Source organism: Bison bison, unplaced genomic scaffold (assembly GCF_000754665.1).
Source record: "Bison bison bison isolate TAMUID 2011002044 unplaced genomic scaffold, Bison_UMD1.0 scf7180017864181, whole genome shotgun sequence".
Taxonomy (NCBI): Eukaryota; Metazoa; Chordata; class Mammalia; order Artiodactyla; family Bovidae; genus Bison; species Bison bison.
Window position 1 is genome coordinate 7,163,671 of NW_011494753.1, and position 19,387 is coordinate 7,183,057.

Genomic DNA, 19,387 nt, shown 5'->3' on the forward strand with positions numbered 1-19,387 from the left:
GGACAGGTCTCTGTGGCCTGTTCCAGAGGAGTCCAGGCCACTCTCCCTGCTCCCCACCCACCCAGTCCTACAGCTTCTGCCAGCGGGGCCTCAGGTGTCCACAAGGGACTAGGCTGTAATAGCCAATAGCAGTAGAGAAGTTTCCGGCATGGCGGGAGCTGCCACTGCTACCAAGATCCCCCTTGCTTTCCTCTGTGGTGATTGTGGGGCTCTGTCCCCTCTGTCCTGTGTGAGCCTCCCACACCCCTCACTGACTCAGCATGCAGTCCTAACTGGTGAAGCCTGAGCATCCAGCTCCCAAGGCCTCCTTCTGCCCCTCTGCTCAGCCCTGCCACCCAGAAGCTCTCTGGTCGGAAAACTGGTCCCCAGTCTGGGTAGGTCATGGGCTGTGCTGCCCCAGTAGGCTTCTCATTTTGCTTGTTCTCATCTACTTCTCAGCTTTTAGAAAGCCTGCAGAATGACTCGTTTGTCAACAGTACCTTAACTGTTTTCTAACACTGCTATAGCGGCTTCCCAGGTGGCCCAAGTGGTAAAGAACCCACCTGCCAATGCAGGAGATGTAACAGACGCAAGTTCAACCCCTGGGTTAGGAAGAACCCCTGGAGAAGGGCATGGCAACCCACTCCAGTATTCTGGCCTGGGAAATCTCATGGACAGAAGAGCCTGGCGGGCTATGAAAGAGTTGAACATGACTGAAGCGACTTAGCACGTGCGCACACAACACTGCTATAGAGATGTTCTCATTTTTCTCTTTCTTCTGTCAATGCAAAAGGGACAGAGCAGACGCTTTATGAATGAACCAGGCTGTGTGTGTGTGTGCATGAGTGCGTGTATGTGAATGTCCATTCAGCCTGAGCCCAGGCAAAGAGAAGGGGCTGGAGAAGAGGCTGGGGAGGTGGCGTGGCAGGTGGCGGACAGCCAGCCCCGTGCAAGGTCCTTGCTGGGCATGGGAATGACATTGCTGTGTGGCGAGGCTGACAGATGCTCCACGGGAGATTAGGAAATAAGTCTGCATCTCCCCTGGGCCCCGATACCAACAGCAGTGAAGAGGCCTGTCTGATTTCATTACAAATCTTCCATTCCCGGGGCTTAGAGCTCAGCCTCCGGACTCACAGGTGTGGGAGGACAGTGGGCCGTGGCAAGGGCATTTTGCTTTTAATCGTGGTCATTAATCTGGTGCTAACAGCTGGTCTGTCCTGCAGGAGGAGGGGGGGTGGTGGCAGGAAACCCATCAGTCGGGACCCAGTTGGCTCTGCTGCTTTGTTTTCTAGGAAGCAGGGAACCTTCCTAATCTCACTTTCATGGCCCCCTTTCCTGGCTGCACTGGGAAGGATCTCGGTTGGCTTTCTCCTTGGATCTGGGGGGAGTTTCCTGGAGCCTGTCAATGACTAGCTCCCAAGGCACGTTCCTGGTATTTCCCTAGGGACAGGGCCACAGTGGTGTGCAGTGGCACTTTGCCGAAGGCCTGGCCTTGCCCCAAAGTCAAGGCATGTCCCAGTGAGAAATGTGGAGTGGGATTACTTACCAGGGCCCAGAGAAGCATTTGGGGCAGCCCAATGAGGAGCAGGAGGGAGTGGGGAGAGGCCCCAGGCAGAGGGGACAGAGCTAGAGGGAGGGCCAGTGTGATCACAAAATGGGAGGGTGGGCCAGACAGTGTACGTGTGTGCACACGTGTGCATATGAGTGTGACAGCATATGTGTGTGCACACGTGTATATGTGTGATGGGGAAGGCGGATAGGGGAATTTGCCAAATTCTATCCCATCTCCATCCATCCACAACCCTGAGCTGTTCCTCCTGCAGGAATGACCCTGCCAGGCCCTGGGGGGGATTTAGAGCCCTGGGTCCACCCTGAGAGCTTGCTAGCATCAGACAAGTACCCAATGACAGGTGGGCCAGAAGGGGCATAGAGCAGGTGGGGAGAGGCCCCGTGGGGTTGGAGAGGAGGCAGGCAGACTGAGGCCTGGAAGAGTGAACGGAATCCTGACAGGCAGAGTCAGGGTGGTGAGTGAAGAGGGAAGGCGTGTGCTGCTGGGGCTCCTGGCCAACCAACTACTGAAGGGTTGCTGAAGGGTGGGGACCTACTGGAAAAAGAGGGTCCGCTGGCAGCGGACTTGATTCCTGGGTGGCAGGCCTGGGTCCGGTTTCTGGGGTTAGAGGCTGCCCCTGTGAGGACACCATTTGGAAGGCGGCTCTATGTCCTCAGACCCCCTCAGCCTCAAGGGAGCCAAGGGCACGGCTGGGGTGGCCGCAATCACAGTGTGTGCTGGGACCCCAGAGACCCCACACAGCCCTGGGGGCTGCGGCGGACATGGAGTCACTGAGGCTTGGAGAGGAAGAGCGACTTGTCCAGGGTTACACGGAGCAAAGCGTGTTTGAACCCAGGCCTTCTTGCTATACTGGGGGGCCTTCAAGAAAGAGGGAAGCCCAGCCCGGCTCACCTCCTCTCTCCAGCAAGAAGAGCCTGGGCACGAATGGGGGAGGGGACAAGATGCCCGGGTCAGCCCTGGTGCCCCTGGAGAATGATGTTTGGTGCTGGTAAGGTCTTTTGCTTCCTCAAAGGAAAACCTAGACTCTGGTCACCTATTAGGGATACTTTGCGGTAGAAAGTCAGTAAGGCCCCATTTGAACGTGGAGCCTATCCAGGGTAGGTCGGGCTCAGTGTGGGGAGCTGCAGTTGCTCTCCCCCTTCTGGAGTTCAGTGACCTTGGGCAAGTCATGGCTCTTCTCCTTTCTCACTGGCAAAATGGGGGTAAGAACAGGACCCACCTGGCAGAGTTATACTGAAGAGGAAATGCAGTATCGGGCAAAGCTCGTGTAATGGTATCTGGCTAAAGGAAGCTGCTAGCTGCAAGCAGCTGCTGCTGTTGCCACCTTACAGACCCACTTGGAGGAAGCACAACCATTCGGTATCCAGGGAGTTTGTCCAAAAGGGCAGGTGTCACCCCTCCATCCTCAGGACACCTGACCAAGCCAGGAAACGTTGACTCTGCTTCTTAAACATTTCATGATCTAGCCCCGCTCTTCCATTTTCATGGCAATGAGTCGAGCTGAGGATCTCCCAGCCTCCCTCACCTGGTTCTCCCCGCCCATAGACTCCCCCTCTGAACCCTTCTCTACTGCAGCAGACAGAAAGAGGGGTTTTCTCCAGCTCAAATCTGAGCCTCCGAGAGCTTCCCGGGGCTCTCGTGTGTGCAGACATTCCTTTGTCTGGAATGCTCTTCACCATACTTTGTCTACCTGGCGTACTTCTATTTATCCTTCAGAACCTAATGCTAACACATCTCCTCTTGAAGGCTTCCAGACTGCCCTTCCTCCCCAAGTCTGAGACTGTGTGCCTAGTGTTTAATGCTGCCTTCAGTGCTGTGTGACTTCTACGCCCGTCTATATTTTACTATTGTGCAAACTCCTTGGACCTATCTCTACCCTCCCTGCTAATCCAGGGTCTGGCTTGTGTCGGTTTTAGTTGACCCAAACTGAATTTGTTATTAAGGATGTCACTATACCAGGGCCATGCTGTGTGGCCTTGGGCATGCTCCTTCCCTCTCTGGGTTGCAGTCTCAGCATCTCTATAATGAGGAAGCTGCCAGGATCTCTGGGCTGTTCTGAGTTTCTGGAACTTCCCAGGTCTGCCTGCCTACACTAGGGGTGAACAAAAATTTGGGGGGTGGGTTGGTTCTTAGTGCCTCACAGACCACCTGCTTCTCCTGTTAGCAACTTTGTCCCCTTGGAACCAGGTGACTGGTATTACTAGGAAACAAAAGGACTTTCGCAGAAGTTAATATTTCTTTCTTTTCCCCAAAGAAATGGATAAACCTCATTAAGCCAAGACAAGGGAACTAGGTCATGCCCCGATGATGTCAAGCAGAGGCTTGTGAGTGAAGCAGGCTATTAAATTTCAGATATAAAAAATAATCTGCTCCTTGCACCTGCCTGATTACTTTATTAGCACAAAAGATAAATTTAAACCTCAGACTTATGACAAAAAGAAGTAAGTCTGCACTCTCCTAATTAAACCAAGAGAAGCCAGCCTGATCCAAGGACACCCGGCCCACTCAATTAATTAACATTTATTACAATCAGAAAACAATCTAATTCAATTAAAATGTTTCCACAAAAGTGGTTTAATGACTTTTCCCAAAATAAAGTACATTCGACCGGAGCATTTATTATGCCAAGGCCCAGTTGTCGGTCGTAAGGGGAGCCGGAACGACAGCCCTGATATGGCTCATGGAAAAGCAAGGATGGGCCAGGCAGGGCCGGGAGGATCTGGGCTGAGCCCCTTGTCAGGGCAGAGGGGTGCTTTCTGCCTCCGATGTGCTGTGTCACCTTGAACAGGTAGGAGGTGTTCAGAGAAAGGACAGTTAGCAGGGCTTTCTGAAACTTAGCCAGGAGATGTTTGGAAAGCTGGAGAAACTGCCGTTTGAAAGCTGTGAACAGTTTTCTGACTCTCATGAGGCAGAGATTTGAATTCATAGTGCCTCTGTTCAGCAAAAATCCCTTGATAGGTCCTGAGTGATAAAAACAGAAAGCAAATAGTTGGAGTTCGCTCTTTTGAGCTAACAAAATAGTATGAGCACATGCTATTGCCAGACAGCGGGCTAAACACCTCTGATGGACTTAATCCTCACAATGGCCCTGCCAGCTGGCACTCTCCATTGGAACCAAGGCTCTGAGTGTGCCTGAGGACCGCAGTGACTAGAGGCGAAGTGTGGATTCAAACCCAGGCAGCCAGACTTAGGGCAGAGAGGCCCCTGGGGAGCCCCGTGGGACCCTGGGGAGAGGGAGGCCTCTGCCATCAGACTTGGGTGGGGCCCCAGAGTCTGTCCTTTTGAAAAGCCCCCTCGAGACTCCGCTGCTCTGGTCTTGGAGATCTGCAGTCTCTACATGGCTCCTGGGGTCACAACTGGCTTAACACCCCTGCTCAGCTGTGGCCTCAGGAAAGGGACAGGATGAATTAAGCCCCTTCCCCTCAAATTCAGTTGCACCTACTTTGTCTGAACCTCATACACTGTCATCAGCACTGAGTACAAGCTTTACAAAGAGCTTTGTTAACCTGATAGGCAGAAAACGGGATGCCAACAATAGGATTCAAACTAAAAAGAAAAAGGCAGAGGAAGCAACACTTGCAGGATACACAGCAAAGTCAGTGTTGGTCTCTTCTGGATGGTGACCCAGTAGGTCAATTTTATCTTCCAGATTTTCTACTGTAAACCATCGTTTTATAATCAGAAAAGGCTATTAAAAGGGTTTTTATGTTCTTAGTTTTTCTTTTCTCTTATTTCTAGAAAGGTTAAGCATTTGGATTCTTCTGTGACTTGTCTGTTCTCATCTCTCCATTGGCATTTTATGTTCTTAATGGTTTGCATGAGCTTTTTGTAACAGGATTTTAACCCTATGTCCATTATATTTGCTGAAATGGTTTTTCTGCCTGGTTATTTACCTTTCAGTTTTGTTTCTAATGTTTTCAGTGGATGAAGGTTTATCATCTTTATGTAGTCAAACCTATTGATCGTTCCCTTTCAGATGCCTTCTATTGCTTTTTAAGTTAGAAAGTCCCCTATCAACAAGAGATAAAACAGGTATTGACTTAGCTTTCTTTCTAGTTCTTAGGATTTCTTTTCATTTTTCCTTTCCTTTGTGCCATGTAGCTCTTTGATCTGCTTGGGTTTATTTGGATTTACAGTGTGCAGATTAATTATTTTCCAAAGAGCTAACTGATTCACATCTTATTGGATAAGACTTTCTTTCCCTCCCATATAGTAACGTCTAACTTATCATATATTACATTTTTTTATAGATAATAAGCTTTGTTTTTAAGTTACCTATTCTGTTATACTGACCTGTTTTTTTCTTGTATCTCTATTACACTGTTTTGTTGATTATAGCTTTTTTATATACTTAAACAGCCTCTCAGTTTCAACAATTTGTGGGTTTCTTTCACATATTTGTTCTTCCAAGTGACTCAGAACCATTCTGTAAAGGTTAAAAAGAAAAAACAACAACAACAACCCATTGAGATTTAAAATTCAATGAAATATTTGAGAAGATAACATGGTCCTTCTACCCAACCTGGGGGTTCATCTCTGTACCTATGCAACTTCTATTACATTTCTTGAGACAGCTTTGTAGTTTCTCATGTTTCACTGTTTAACCATCCCTACAAGTATGTGGCTAGATGTCCAGAGAAGCGGAAATAATGATAAGAATAATACATTCACATATACGTACGTTATATAACGGGTTTCCCTGGTAGTCAGCAATGAGAATCTGCCTGCCAATGTCTTCCAGCACAGGAGGTGCAGGTTTGATGCCTGCATGAGGAGATTCCCTGCAGAAGGAAATGGCAACCCACTCCAGAGTTCTTGCCTGGAAAATTCCATGGCAAGAGGAGCCTGGTAGGCTACAGTCCATGGGGTCTTAGAGTTGGACACGACTTAGCAATTAAACAACAACAATGTTATATAATGCTATCATTTTTAGTGAGAGAAGCTGCCTTTTGAGAAGTGCTATGATTGTGATGTCTGTTGGGTCAGTCTTAAGTGAGAAAAGCAATTTGCAGAGTATTGTACAGGTGTATGTGTATGGTTTGTGTGTATTTGCACAAAGATTTGGCAAAGGGTTGAGCACTTTACGATCTAGATAACATGATAGGGAGGGAATGAGAGGGTGGATGAATGGAAAGTAGATTCCCTCCACCCCCACACCCCCCGCCCACACACATGAGAAAGAAGGAAAAGGAGGAGAAAGTTGCCAAACTGCCTCTGTGTTACCTCTATGGTGAGTGGTGGTCGCCCAGGTACCTTTTTCATCCCAGAAGCCATCCTAAGAGGTCCCCATGGTAGCACCTGCTGGTTGGGTGAAGTTGGGCTTTATTGATTTGGTAGGTTTTGCCCCTCTCCCCCTGTGGAGTGTGGTGAGGGGAGGTGAGTCTGCTCTGTGCCCTCTTGAGTGGGACGCCTCAGAAGGTGGCCAGTGCCTCCTTCTCCTCAGGTGACACCCCATTCTTGGCCAGCCCCTTCTGGAAGGAACTGGGATCCGACTGCTCAGCCTGGCGGGCCCCTCTGGACATGCTTCCCACCCCCACCCCCCCATTCCCCACTTTGCTTGTTTCAGGAAGCCTTCCTAGGCTGCCCCGCTCTGTCACAGTTAGAATGAATGACTGTAGGACTCAGACCTTTCCCTTGGCACAGAAACAGGCTAGGACTTGTGATGTGGTGGGCAAGAGAACTGACTTCTGAGGCAGCCAGGCTGGGTTCGAATCTCAGCCCTAATACTTAATGGCTGTGCTTGTTGTTCAGTTGCTAAGTCATGTCTAACTCTTTGTGACCCCATGGACTGCAGCACAGCAGGCCTCCCTATCCCTCACCATCTCCTGGAGTTTGCTCAAGTTCGTGTTCATTGAATCAGTGATGCTATCCGACCATCTCATCCTCTGCTGCTCTCTTCTCCTTTCTGAGCATTAGGGTCTCTTCCAATGAGTCGGCTGTTGGCATTCAGCTGTGCAGCCTTGGACCAATTTCTCCCCACTCTGATTTAAGATTTCTTCATGTGCAGTGGGGGTCAGAGGGCTGGAGTGAGGATTAGAAGTGGGGAAACCTGGCCCAGGACCTGCAGGCAGGAGCTGCAGGCGCAGTGCTGTTCTTGCCCCTCCTACTGGTCTCACTCAGACTCTGAGGAGACCGATGAGAGGAGCAGGCGGAGTGAGGAGCAGGACGCACACACCAGGCTGAGCGCCTGATCTGAGAGCAGGCTGGCGATTTCAGATGGATGAGAGAACATTCCCAGTGGGAGTCACCCCAGAAGCTTCTTGGCTGAATGGGGGCCTGGAGAATGGGGAGGTAAGGACAGGAACAGTGTGGGTAGGGAAATCTCCAGTGTGTTTGAGCAGCAAAGAGACCAGCCTAGTAGGGTGTGGAGGTCTGCTTAGCAAAAAGCATGACCAGGGGGTGGGACTTGGGCTCTGCAGTTGGGTTGTCTTCTCTGGGCACCAGGAGGCCACTGACGATTTTGAGAGATTGAAGGGGTGAGGGAGGAAGGCCATGAGTTCCGAGAGCTGCGAGGAAGAGCCAGACTGTCTTAAGGACAAATCCTAGCTCCCTCACTAGGGATTTGGGGCAAGTAACACCTCTCTGGCTTGTCTTCTCGTGGGTAAAATGGGATAATTCTAGAACCTACTTCATAGAGTTGTTGTGAAGATAAAACTAAGCTAGTTCAATCCCAAGAAGCTCTTTCTTGATCTCTTTGGAGCTCTAGGAAAAAGCACTGACAAGGCACACAGATCCATGTTCAAATCCTGATTGGTTCAGTGAAAATGGGCAAAACGGCGCCATCTCCTTGGATGGCGGTGGGGATGAAGCTTGTTCCCACTGGCACTAGCCCAGGGCTCTCTGAACAGCACCCAGGCCAGTTGCCCAGAGTGCGTGGGAAAGGTGCAGGGTCAGGAGTTTGAGGAGAAAGAAGAGTCAGTGGAGGAAGCTGGGCTGCTCCGAGCCTGAGCAGAGGGGCCTGCAGAGCCCGACATACACAGTGGGCTCTGTCCTCGGCCTCAGGGGGCGTGAGTGGCTTGGGCAGGGAAGGCCGGGGCGGCGGGACTGGGGTGGTTTCGGGTGTGCCCCTGGGTGTGCGGTGGAGTGCGCTGCAGGGAGAAGAGGCACTTGCAGGGAGAGGAAGAACAGATGGCGAGCCACAGGCTTGCAGGTTTTCACTCTGCCCAACTTCCGACCCCTAGTTCCAGGACTCCAGCCCAAGTGTGAGGTGATGGCTCCAGGGAGCAAGAGCTCTGCGGCCCCGAGGGAGATTCGGCGCCCCTCTATTCCTGGGACCCCAGGTCCCCCTCACCGAGCATATTCTCCAGCACCCAGGAGAATGGGTCACTGGGTCACTGGGACTGGTGACCAGTAAGGCTCAGGCTTTCGGTTGCTTCTGTACCTTCAGAGGGTAAGCGAGCAGTTAGTTGGGATATGTGTGTGTGGAGAGAGAGTTACCTAACATCTCCAGGAGGTCAGGAGTTGTGCCCAGGCAGCCTGTTTCCACTCAGAGGTTTGCACATTTGAGAGAACTGGATCTTGGCAACCAAGATCCCTCCCCCTCCGCCCTGTATGCAATTCAGTTTTTAAGTTTCAGCTGTGAGCTGCCAACTGCAGCCCTTGGCTCCTGAGGCACTAATGAAGTCCCTTCCCTTGTAGAGCATGGGCTCGCTTACAAGGAAGCATAATTTGCTGAGTCTTGGAGAAAAGCAGAGAGCTCATGGAGTGCACACCCTGTGCCAGGCACCCAGAGAGCTTCTTGTACCAGTAAATCCCAGGTAGGAAAGAACTCAAGATTCTTTGTGACCTGGGTTGAAAGAAGTCAGCTCCCAGGCATGCGGAAGCCAAAGAAAAAGTTAAAGTGTTAGTCACTCGTTTGTATCTGACTCTTTGCGACATTATGGACTGTAGCCCACCAGGCTGCTCTGTCCATGGGATTCTCCAGGCAAGAATACTGGAGTGGGTTGCCATGCCCTCCTCCAGAGGATCTTCCCGACCTAGGTGATTGAACCTGGGTCTCCTGCATTGCAGGCAGATTCTTTACCATCTGAGCCACCAGGGAAGCCAAAGGCCCCACTCAAATGTCAGTGGTCCATGACCTCTGGACAATCCAGAATCAAAGGGAAGAGTGGTCTTCCTGAGGGCCCACTGACAGAATTCTTAGGAATGGATCCCATGCTGGGCAAGGTGCTGAAGGGGTAACAGGATCTCTCTCCAGTCATGCCAAAAGTCAGAGAGATCCCATTTGTGGCTTTGCTCCACCCCCTTTGGAGCCTGGCTTGGGCAACCCTGAACCCTCACCATCCAAGCCCGTTTCTTTCAGGGGCCCCAGTTGGCCACTCACCAGCAGAGCCTGGGACAGCCACCCAAGCGTACTGTGTTCCCTCTCTATAATGTCGAGACCTCTCAGCTCCAACTGTCTCTTTCTTTGGTTCTCTCCCTCCAGAAGTCAGTTCACAACAAGGAAGGTTAGTTCCCTGGGCTCCTCTCCAGAAGCTGAACCTATGTCCCAGGGAGTTGTCTCTCAGCTTTATCCTCTTGACCCTTCCTCCCAGGCCCAAGCAACAGAGAGAGCTCTGAGGCCCACATCAGTAGTTTTTCCTCCTCAGCAATATATAACTTGAGTCTGGCAATCACTTTTCTGGAATATTCCTTAAATATTATGTCTGAAAGTTCTAGAGTGCTTGCTGGTGGAGAGAAGCAGAAACACCGGGCTGGAAACAGTGTCCACGGTAAAGGGTTAAGAGCTCTAAAATCTGGTCTAAATTCAGAGACTACATGTTTGCACTTTCATTCATTCTACTCCAATGACGTGGCAGCTGTCACTGCCTCTGCCCACTGCGGACTCGTCCTGCCTGAGCCAGGTGGCCTCCTCTGTCTGCTACAGAAGCGTCTGCTCACTAGCTTGTCTGCCTTTGTGAGGACCCAGTGTGTGACCGTGTACCTTTAGGAACAGGCAAAGGATGTGAATTCTGCAGCAGGTGACGCTGCACAAGGTCCTGCTCTGCTCATATTGTCTGCAGAGCTCTGAGATGGCCACTGAGAGGCTCAGCCTCAGCCAGCTAACCAAACGGTTTAAACAAACCCAGGGCGTCAGAGGATGAGATAGCCGGATGGCATTACCGATGCAATAGACATGAACTTGGGCAAACTTCGGGAGATGGTGAAGGACAGAGAGAGGCCTGGCTGCTGCAGTTCATGGGGTCCCAGAGTCGGACACCACTGGGCGACTAACAGGACCTCTATATGGTGACTGGTCACTAGGGGGCGATCTCACACAGCAAACCTGCAGCCCTCTGAGCTCTGGGGGAAAGCTGAAGGCCTTCACTTGCCCTTCTATGCCTGGTTTTCTCAGTTCAGGGAGGGAATGAACTGAAAACAAGTCCAGGTCAGCAGGGAGGAGCATCTGAGAAGGCATACCTCCTGCGAGTTAAGATGTAACCATGTCCGTCGCACGTCAGTGTGGAGAGAAGCTGAAAAGACAAGAGCTTGTCTGCTTTTACTGGATATGAAAATGAATTTATTTACACAGTAACATGATGCCACAGAGAACACAGCAAAGTACCACAGCAAACCAAAGGGCGGCGCCACCTGGTGACAGAGGGGCCCTTTCCTTGATAGGTTTCTACAACTCTAAAGTATGTTAAGTAGAGAGGTGAGGCTCCAGGAAAGAACAAAAGAAACAAGATTTTCAAAAAGCGAGCATGGGCAGAGCCAGTGGGGAATGAAAGAGAGAGCGGAATGAGGACTGCCATGATTCAAATCACGGAGAAGGACAAGACCTTGCTTCTGCCCTCATCTCATACCAAAATGCCCGGCGTATCAACAGAAAAATCCCGTCCCGGTATGTTCGCATGTAACACCTTTTAAAACTGCTAAGGGAAGGGATAACCAAGTAGTTATTTGGAGCGTTTCCTGAAGCAGTGTGGTTTATCTTTCAAAAATGCTACCCTGAAGCCATAGGGCTGGTTCAACATTCAAGTTATCGGGAGCGCGGACACACACACTTTCCACACACTACACGGGCAAAGTGGATTTTCCATAATATAATATTTGTAGCAAAATATATGACTCTGTACTTCTGCTAGGTTAAAAAATGTCCGACCTCTTCTGATTCCCTGAAACTTTCTTGATTTAAAAAATAAAAGTGGAGGCAAATGGATGGGGAAAAGTGAGAAGCTGGAATAAACGCTGCGGCGTGGGAAACACCTGACGGGAGGTCCCGGATGCAAGCCCCTGAAGCCCGCCCGGGTAAAAGGGGAAAAGCTTCTGCAGTGGCTGACGCAGGAACCTACTCTAATTTCAAACAGCTGCCGAGAGAGGGTGTTTAACAGCTGTATAGCACCTTGTACTTTCTGGGCACTTATATTAAATGGTGGTGATGATGAGTGGTGAACACCTCGGTTTATAAAAAATACTAGATTTTTAAAAAGAAATTTCCCAAGAGTTTTTTTTTTAAACAAACCTATTGAAACTACCACATCTCTTAAAAAAAAAACAAAAAAAACCAAAAACACCTCAGCTTTCAGTATTACAGGGATATGATGTTCCCAAGCTGAAGTTTGGGTGATTGTCACAATCATGTCAATGGGAGAGGGGATAGTTCTTTCTCCTGAAATGCTGGGGAATTTATAATCTGCCCAAGGTTTTCCTTAGCATCATCTTCCCCACCCCCCACCCCAATACACAAAATGGACTTGTTTTAAAAAAATAGGTGCTTTTTTGAGGATGGTTTACTTGATCAGTGGAATACCTGGATGTGGGAATGCATGTGAATTCTCTTCCCATGGCGTCTGTCATAACTCAGCCTCATCACCTAAAAAACATCAGGACAAAGAGGCTTGGTTTCTTTGGTATAATCTCTGTCTAGCATCCTGCACGGCACCACTCGTGGCCTCCCTAATGGCGTCGGTTTGGTCCGTGGAACCCCGTTTGGTGCTGCCGTCAGCACAGCTGCAGCACGCACTGCAGCGACAGTGGCACTTGGATTTTCTTGGCACAGCACTTTGGGCCTTTGAGAATATGGGCTTCAATGAGGTAAAACTAGCCACCTGCTTTCACGGGCAGCCATCCTGTTCACTCATTAGGCTGAACCAGAATTTTTACTTCTTGTCAACTAGTAAGGGGAATAAAAAAACCATGTCAGAGTTAGCCCAGGAAGTCAAGTTACTCCCTGCCCATCCCAATTTCTGGAACTAACCCATATTTTCTTTCAGATCACTGCTGGTAACATCTAGGGAAAACTCCTATTAGCAAAACTAAGTCAGGTAATTTCCTAGCACCAAAGTATTCTTAATTCGAATGTGGGAAGTGGACTGCAATCCTTCTATGCCCTACTGTTTAGTAGGCCCCAAAGATCTTTCATGGATATTTTATAATGCTAGAGACTTTAAAATACAATTTTAAGTAGTCTAATTCCCAGGATTATCATTAATATTTCCAGAGGCTCAGATCTCTTGGTTTAGAGTTTTCTAAGTTCACAAACTGGGACTGAGTTTGGGAGCACAACTGGCCCCCAGTGACAGTGAAAGGCTACTCAGACCCTTAAAATTCTAACCAACAGATTTCACTTCTGGGCCCTCAACATCAGTCGATTAGGGAATGTGAGTGCTGTGCTCCCCTGTCTATCTCAGCTGGTTTACTTCTGAGGGCAAAACTTAAAACCCACTGCCATATTCCTGGCTTCCAGTTCTGACTTAGCCTGTGGGTCAGTGGGCGTCCTTTACCATTATTTTGTTGTTGATGCCACGGGTTGCAACTGCTCTTTCCACCATCTTGCTGTTATTCTTGATGAATCAGCTCCTTGGCATCATGCTAGTGCACCAAGGGCTCTCCTCAGGCGAGCAAGGGAGCCCTTTCACAGCCCCCTGCCTTCCTGTGGAACATCTAATTCCTTTCCTCCCAGACGAGGTTAGCACGCTAACAAGGCACTCTGCTGTACATTCAGTCTTGGTCTTGGCTACTCCAGCCATTGTCCTGTTTACCTAAAAGTGTACGAGATATTATTCTTGCTCGTGTGGCTTAAGGAAAAGTTCCAATAGCGGCTTAATTGTTCAAATTCTCAATATACATGGAAGAATCTATAGTACAGACTTCAAAAGAAGAGAAAAAATCCAATCTGTATTGAAGACAATAACTTGATGTTACTTGAGAAAATTTAAAGTGCTATACTAGTCACAATTCAAAACTCATATATATATATATATATATAAAATATGTATAAATATGTATGTCCGTGTCTGAGGGCAGGATTTCTTTGCAGTTGATGAATGAATTAAAAGTTTCTGCTACAATTAAAATGGAAATGCAAAATATTTGTGTTAATATGAGACTGAATTTCATCATTTTGGAAAAATATTTGGAGGACCATCTGACAATACCTCTTGCCTAGAAATAGGGTTATCTTGCCTATTCCATTCTCACCTGTAACACTTTCGTCCTTCCCCACCTTACGTCCTTTGGCCCTCAGTCAGAGAACTATTAATCTAGCCACCCATCTCAGAGCAGCCCGAGTCCCTTCCTGACTAGCTGGCATTCATCTTTTGCCCTTAACACTTCCAACTATGAAAACAGTACTAAACACAGCTAATGTGAAAAGGTGCTCGGTTTGCCAGTGCTATAAGATAATGGTAGTGGAGGGTGTCCGTGCTTATAATACTATTGAGTTAAAATGAAGAAGACTGGATCCAAGTCAAAACAGAAACAGGAGGAAAAAAGGAGGGTGGTGGTGGTGAAGGATACCTAGAAAATCAATAAAGGGACCAGGAAACATTCTTCATTAAATATGAAACTGCACTAAATGGTCAACATTCAAATTCACACGGGCAAGGCAGCATGAGAGTGACATTGAGAAAGCGTCTCAATGTGCAAACCGTGGAGAGCAGGCTGCTAAGGGGGCGTGCTGGCTGACAGGGTAGTGGTCTGTGCGCTGCCACTTCAGTGTATAACTGGGCAGGGGGTTATGTGCACGTGGGTTAGCTAAGGGCAACCTACTAAAGCCTGCTAGGCAAAGTGGGGCCAGGTTGCAGGACACCGAGAGAGCGCAGAGTGCTGGCCTGCAGCGGCGCGCCCATCCTGCGGCCGTTCCTAGGGGCAGAGCCTTACACTCTGGAGGAGGAGGAGGAGGAGACAAGACTCTCCTACACAGAGGAGACAAGACTCTGTGTGGGCCGACCAGCTCTCTTCCCTGGAAGTCCTGAACTGCTGGCCGGGAGGACAGGGGAATCCTCCAGATGGGCCTCACGGCTCCCATTCACTTAAAAAAGAAGAAAATGAAGCAAAGAAGAGCACAATAAAATACATTCTTCTCCTTTCTTGATCCTCTTTGATATAGGTGAATCACATGAAAGGTGGTTAATAATGTTAAAAGTTTAGAAATTACCAAAAGGCCACTAACGTGCTATCTAAATAATACTGCACAATCAGGCTTGGCTTTAACAAGCTCTGCACCGGCTGATGCAGGGCCCGGGGCCGTCTTGCCTACCAGGCAGAGGATGTGTCTATCAACCCTGCCACAGGTTGCTCCCCCAGAGGCCTGGCCTCTGCTTCCAGCGGGCATGTGCACACACACGGGTATACACGTGTACACACACTCACTCTGTCTGAGTGACTCTTGGGATTCCAAAGTTGAAGTAAACAGAACAGATACTCACAGTTTTGAATAACACACACACACACACACACACACACACACACACACACACACTGGGTGGGGGTGGAAGGGACACTCATCTCAGCGCAAATATGTGCCAAGGGAAGAAGGGGAGGGTTTCTGTGGATATTGCTTCAGGTGAAGTTGCAACATAAACACTGTATATACAGCTAAAAAAAATACATACAAAAATTGCACATGTATCCGTAGGAGGGGTGCACAGACCCCAGGCAGGGTGCTCTCGGCACCCACCTCGGCAATCCAGACTCCTGATGAACTGCCCTCAGTGCTGTTTCTGAGTCACCGGGAGCAATGTGCCTGTGCAGCTGGGAGGCAGTCTCTCTAGACAATGTGGGCATTGCGAGGTGGAGGTCAGCGCTCTCATCAGTGGCCTTCTCCCCTTCCTCTGCCTTCTGGCCATCCTAATAGCCAGCCACACCGTGCCCTTGAGGGAGATGTTACGGCTCAACGGACAGCCATTTCCATGCAGAGCTGTTGTCTACAGCATTTGGTAGACTAGTTAACACTGGCTGCTGGTAGAAGGAGGCTGGCCAATTACGGCTCAGGGGAAAACTGTGATCTGGGTACCGGTAGCCCTGGTTGCCAACGCTGACAGGTCTGACAGTAATCAAAGAACGGTCCTTTAAACTCTGTTCCCCTGATGGCCCCTAGAGAACTGCACGTGCAGGAACACCATCTCCTTGGGTCCTGCCAGTTATTTGTAAGGTCTGAACTGCACTCTGCCCTGCTGGGGCCCTGGTGACACCACCTTGGGTCAGCTCTGTCATGGGCTGATAAACCCAAACTTCACTGGCAAGTGGGGACAGAACCGAGGTGAAGGAGATTCAGGCAGTGGCAGCACAAGGGGAGACTTAGGGCTGTCCTCCATACAGTGTGCACACTTACTGATAATGGAAACCAAATGGGTGCATGACCCTAAGGATGGATTCTCTCTCCTTGTCCTTCTACCATCTGCGAGAACAAAGGATGTAATTCCCGGAACCAAAACTGGGCTGATGCTAAGGATGGCAGTTCTGCCTGGTAAGAGAGCCCATTATTGATCCTTTAAAGGAGAAGAGTCTGTTGTGAAAGTTTAGTAGATGATGGTAAGTACTGGTTAAATCTGTCTATTGCTAGTGAGAATAAACACACGGTGTTAAAAAGACAGGTGATACTCAGAGTTCTGGAGGAACTGGACCCAGCTCACGGAGTTCAAACCAGAGGAGCTGTCCCTTCAAGGATGCAGCTTCATATTTCCTGCACGTGGGGACAGTTGGGGCGGAAGGTGTTCCCATGAATGGCAGCTGCACATTTGAGCGGCTGACTTTCCCTAATGTTAAGATGGACTCAGAGACTCACTGGACTTGGATGGGGAGGGAAGGCTTGTCTCTCCTCTTTCCTTGAATTCTATATGAGTACCAGGAAGGGGAAGTGTGTGGGCAACTTGAAGAAGGTGACACATGAAGTTAGACCAGTGACTGGGACCTGTTAACGGGGCTGCAGGATTCTCACCACACAGCTGAGAGAGTCTGGAGTGGCAAAAGCCAGATACTGAGCACAAAGCCAGTCCTCCAGGGTGACGCCACCCTCCCGGTCCAGGGACTTCTCGGCAAACTTGATCATGAGCAGTGTGCGCTTGATGTCCAGCCAGTTCTGGAGCAGGGTGTTCCTGTGAGCGGGGCTGGGGGAGGCGGTGAAAGTCTGGAAGAGATCTTCCCGGGGGCCCCAGAGCAGACACTGGAGGATGCCTTTGGCATCTGAAATGAGGATCCGCTCAGAAGGGTTGGGATTTAGGAGGCAGCTGGCCAGCTGCTGCAGGCCCCGGGAATAGGGGGAGCGGAGCGGGATGCGGGGCAGGTCAGCCCGAGTGTACTCCTTCTCCTTCAGCTCTGGGTTCTCATCAAAAGGGTTGGGCAGGTGCAGCATCTCGTAGATGAGGATGCCTGTCTGGAACTCATCGCACTTTTTATATTGTGTGGCTGTGATGATCTCTGGGGCGAGTCGGGACTGATCCCGGAGGATCTCAGGATCTACCAAATGGCTCTTCTGCTTGGCCTGGGAGAAGTTGCTGACGATGAGCCTCGTGGGACAGGATGGGGTGGGGCTGGGTTCTGCAGGCCCCAGGCCTTGGGTGGGCCCCCCGGGCTGGTAGTGGACGAGCAGCAGGTTCTCCAGACGCAGATCGCAGTGGGTGACATGGTAGGGTTTGAGGTGCTCCAGGCCCGAGCACAGCTGCAGAAGCAGCAGACACACTTGCCTCTCGTATGCATCCGGGCTTTTCCCATGCTGTGCCAGGGAGTCTCGCACGAAGTCGGCCACTGTGAGACAGGGAACCTCTCTGGTGATGACCACAACGTGGCTTCTCTGCTTCCTGCTGACGGCTGCCTGGCTTTCTTTGTGGGACGACTCTGCTTCGGAGCCCAGGTCTGGGCCCTTCCCATCAGCTTCTCCTTTCACCTCTTCCGTTGCTTCCATGCCATCCTCTTCCTCTTCAGCGGCGTCGGGATCCTCCCAGGGAAGCAGGCGCTTAGGAACTTCAGCAAGGAAGTGACCACAGTCCTGCTGGATGTTAAAGTGGACAGCCAGACTCTGCCGGATAGCCAAGCTGTGATAATATTGCTGCGATTCTTTAGCTTTGCTCTTACAGATCTGAAGGAAGAAAGCAAAGAACACAATTTAAAATGCACACTATCATTTAACAAGGCTCATGATTTGTGAAGAGGGGTTAACTAGAAGATGTCTGGGGTAGCGAGAGCAACAGTGCTGCAGTGAGGCAGAAAGGGTTTTGGTGACCCCGTGTTGAGTGACAAGAAACAGTGTCTTCGTGCTTAACCCATCATGTGTATTATCTCTAGTCCTTATGTGTGCGTGTGTGCTAAGTCGCTTCAGTTGTGTCCGAATCTTTGCGACCCTATGGACTGTAGCCCACCAGGCTCCTCTGTTCATGGGATTCTCCAGGAAAGAATACTGGAGTGGGTTGCCATGCCCTCCTCCAGGGAATCTTCCCCACCCAAGGATCAAACTTGCCTCTCCTGCGGCTACTGCATTGCAGGTGGACTCTTTAGCACTTAGCCAACAGGGAAGCCCTCTAGTCCTTACACTGACTCTTTAAAGTAGGCTGTGTGTGTGTGCATGGTCAGTTGCCCAGTCATATCCAGCTCTTTATGACTCCATGGACTGTAGCCTGCCAGGCTCCTCTGGCTATGGAATTCTCCAGGCAAGAATACTGGAGTGGGTAGTCATTCCCTTCTCCAGGGGATCTTCCTGACCCAGGGATTGAACCCAGGTCTCCCGCATTGCAGGCACTTTACATCTGAGCCATCTGGGAAGCCCAAAGTAGGCTGAGGACTTAAGAATTTAAAAAACAAAACCAAAAAACACAAACGCAGGGCCACTAGTTTGCAAACCTAAGTCTGCCCGACACCAGATTCCTCCTTCCACTCTATCTTGCCCCTCATCTAGAAAACTGAAAAACAAAAAGTCATTTTCCATTTATGCTTTCTTTCTGTGGAGTTTTATAGCCCAGACTTACACAGCAGCTCAATAAATAGCTTATAACATAGGCCAGAATACCTTATATCACTGGTCAGGAGACTGACATAGAATTGACCAGGTAAACTATAAGTCTTCCTAACTTTTCAGTGAGTGTCATTGTGGTGGTCACAACTCAGGCACTCATGGGTCATGGGCAGGGTAAAGAAGAAAGTTTGAGAGAATCGTTGGTCTCATCTAGTTGGAGCAAAACCAGCATTTCAGTGGCAGAAGTCTAGGTTTTATATTTTCTCTCTCTTTTTTTTGAACAATCATCTGTACCCAGGTTTTATGACTTAACAACATGTCTTGAAACTGTTCCATAGACAGCATACTATTAATAGTTTTTTTATTTTTTTTATTTTTTATAGCTACATACATTCCAGTGTATTCCAATGGACATACAAGAAGAGTTCAGTTACCCCTCTCTACTGGCAGACATTCAGGTCCTTTCCAGCCACAGACAATGTTGCAGTGAAAAGCCTTATACATCCCCATATTGCTTGTGTATGAGGATACCTGTAGGATAAGTTTCCAGAAGGGGAAGTGCTGAGTCAAACCCCTTTGTATTTAGGTATTGTATAAATACCTCATCTGTATTTAGATGTTTGATAAATGTTACCAAATTGCCTCTATCAAGTTGAGTCAGTTTACACATCAGCAGTGGTGCAGGGGAG

At 49.4% G+C, this 19,387-nt stretch overlaps 1 protein-coding gene across 7 annotated transcripts in view; it reads right to left on the minus strand.

The window, feature by feature from the left end:
• Positions 1 to 11,030: 11,030 nt before the first annotated feature.
• The window catches only part of PEAK1 (pseudopodium-enriched atypical kinase 1), a 288,921-nt gene continuing 280,564 nt past the window's right edge, over positions 11,031 to 19,387 (minus strand). For all 7 annotated transcript variants that reach the window (XM_010843302.1, XM_010843304.1, XM_010843308.1 and 4 more), the window contains one exon: positions 11,031 to 17,828. In XM_010843302.1, coding sequence (XP_010841604.1) covers positions 16,668 to 17,828 — 1,161 coding nt within the window. In that variant the 3' untranslated portion in view covers positions 11,031 to 16,667. The remainder of the gene's footprint in view (positions 17,829 to 19,387) is intronic.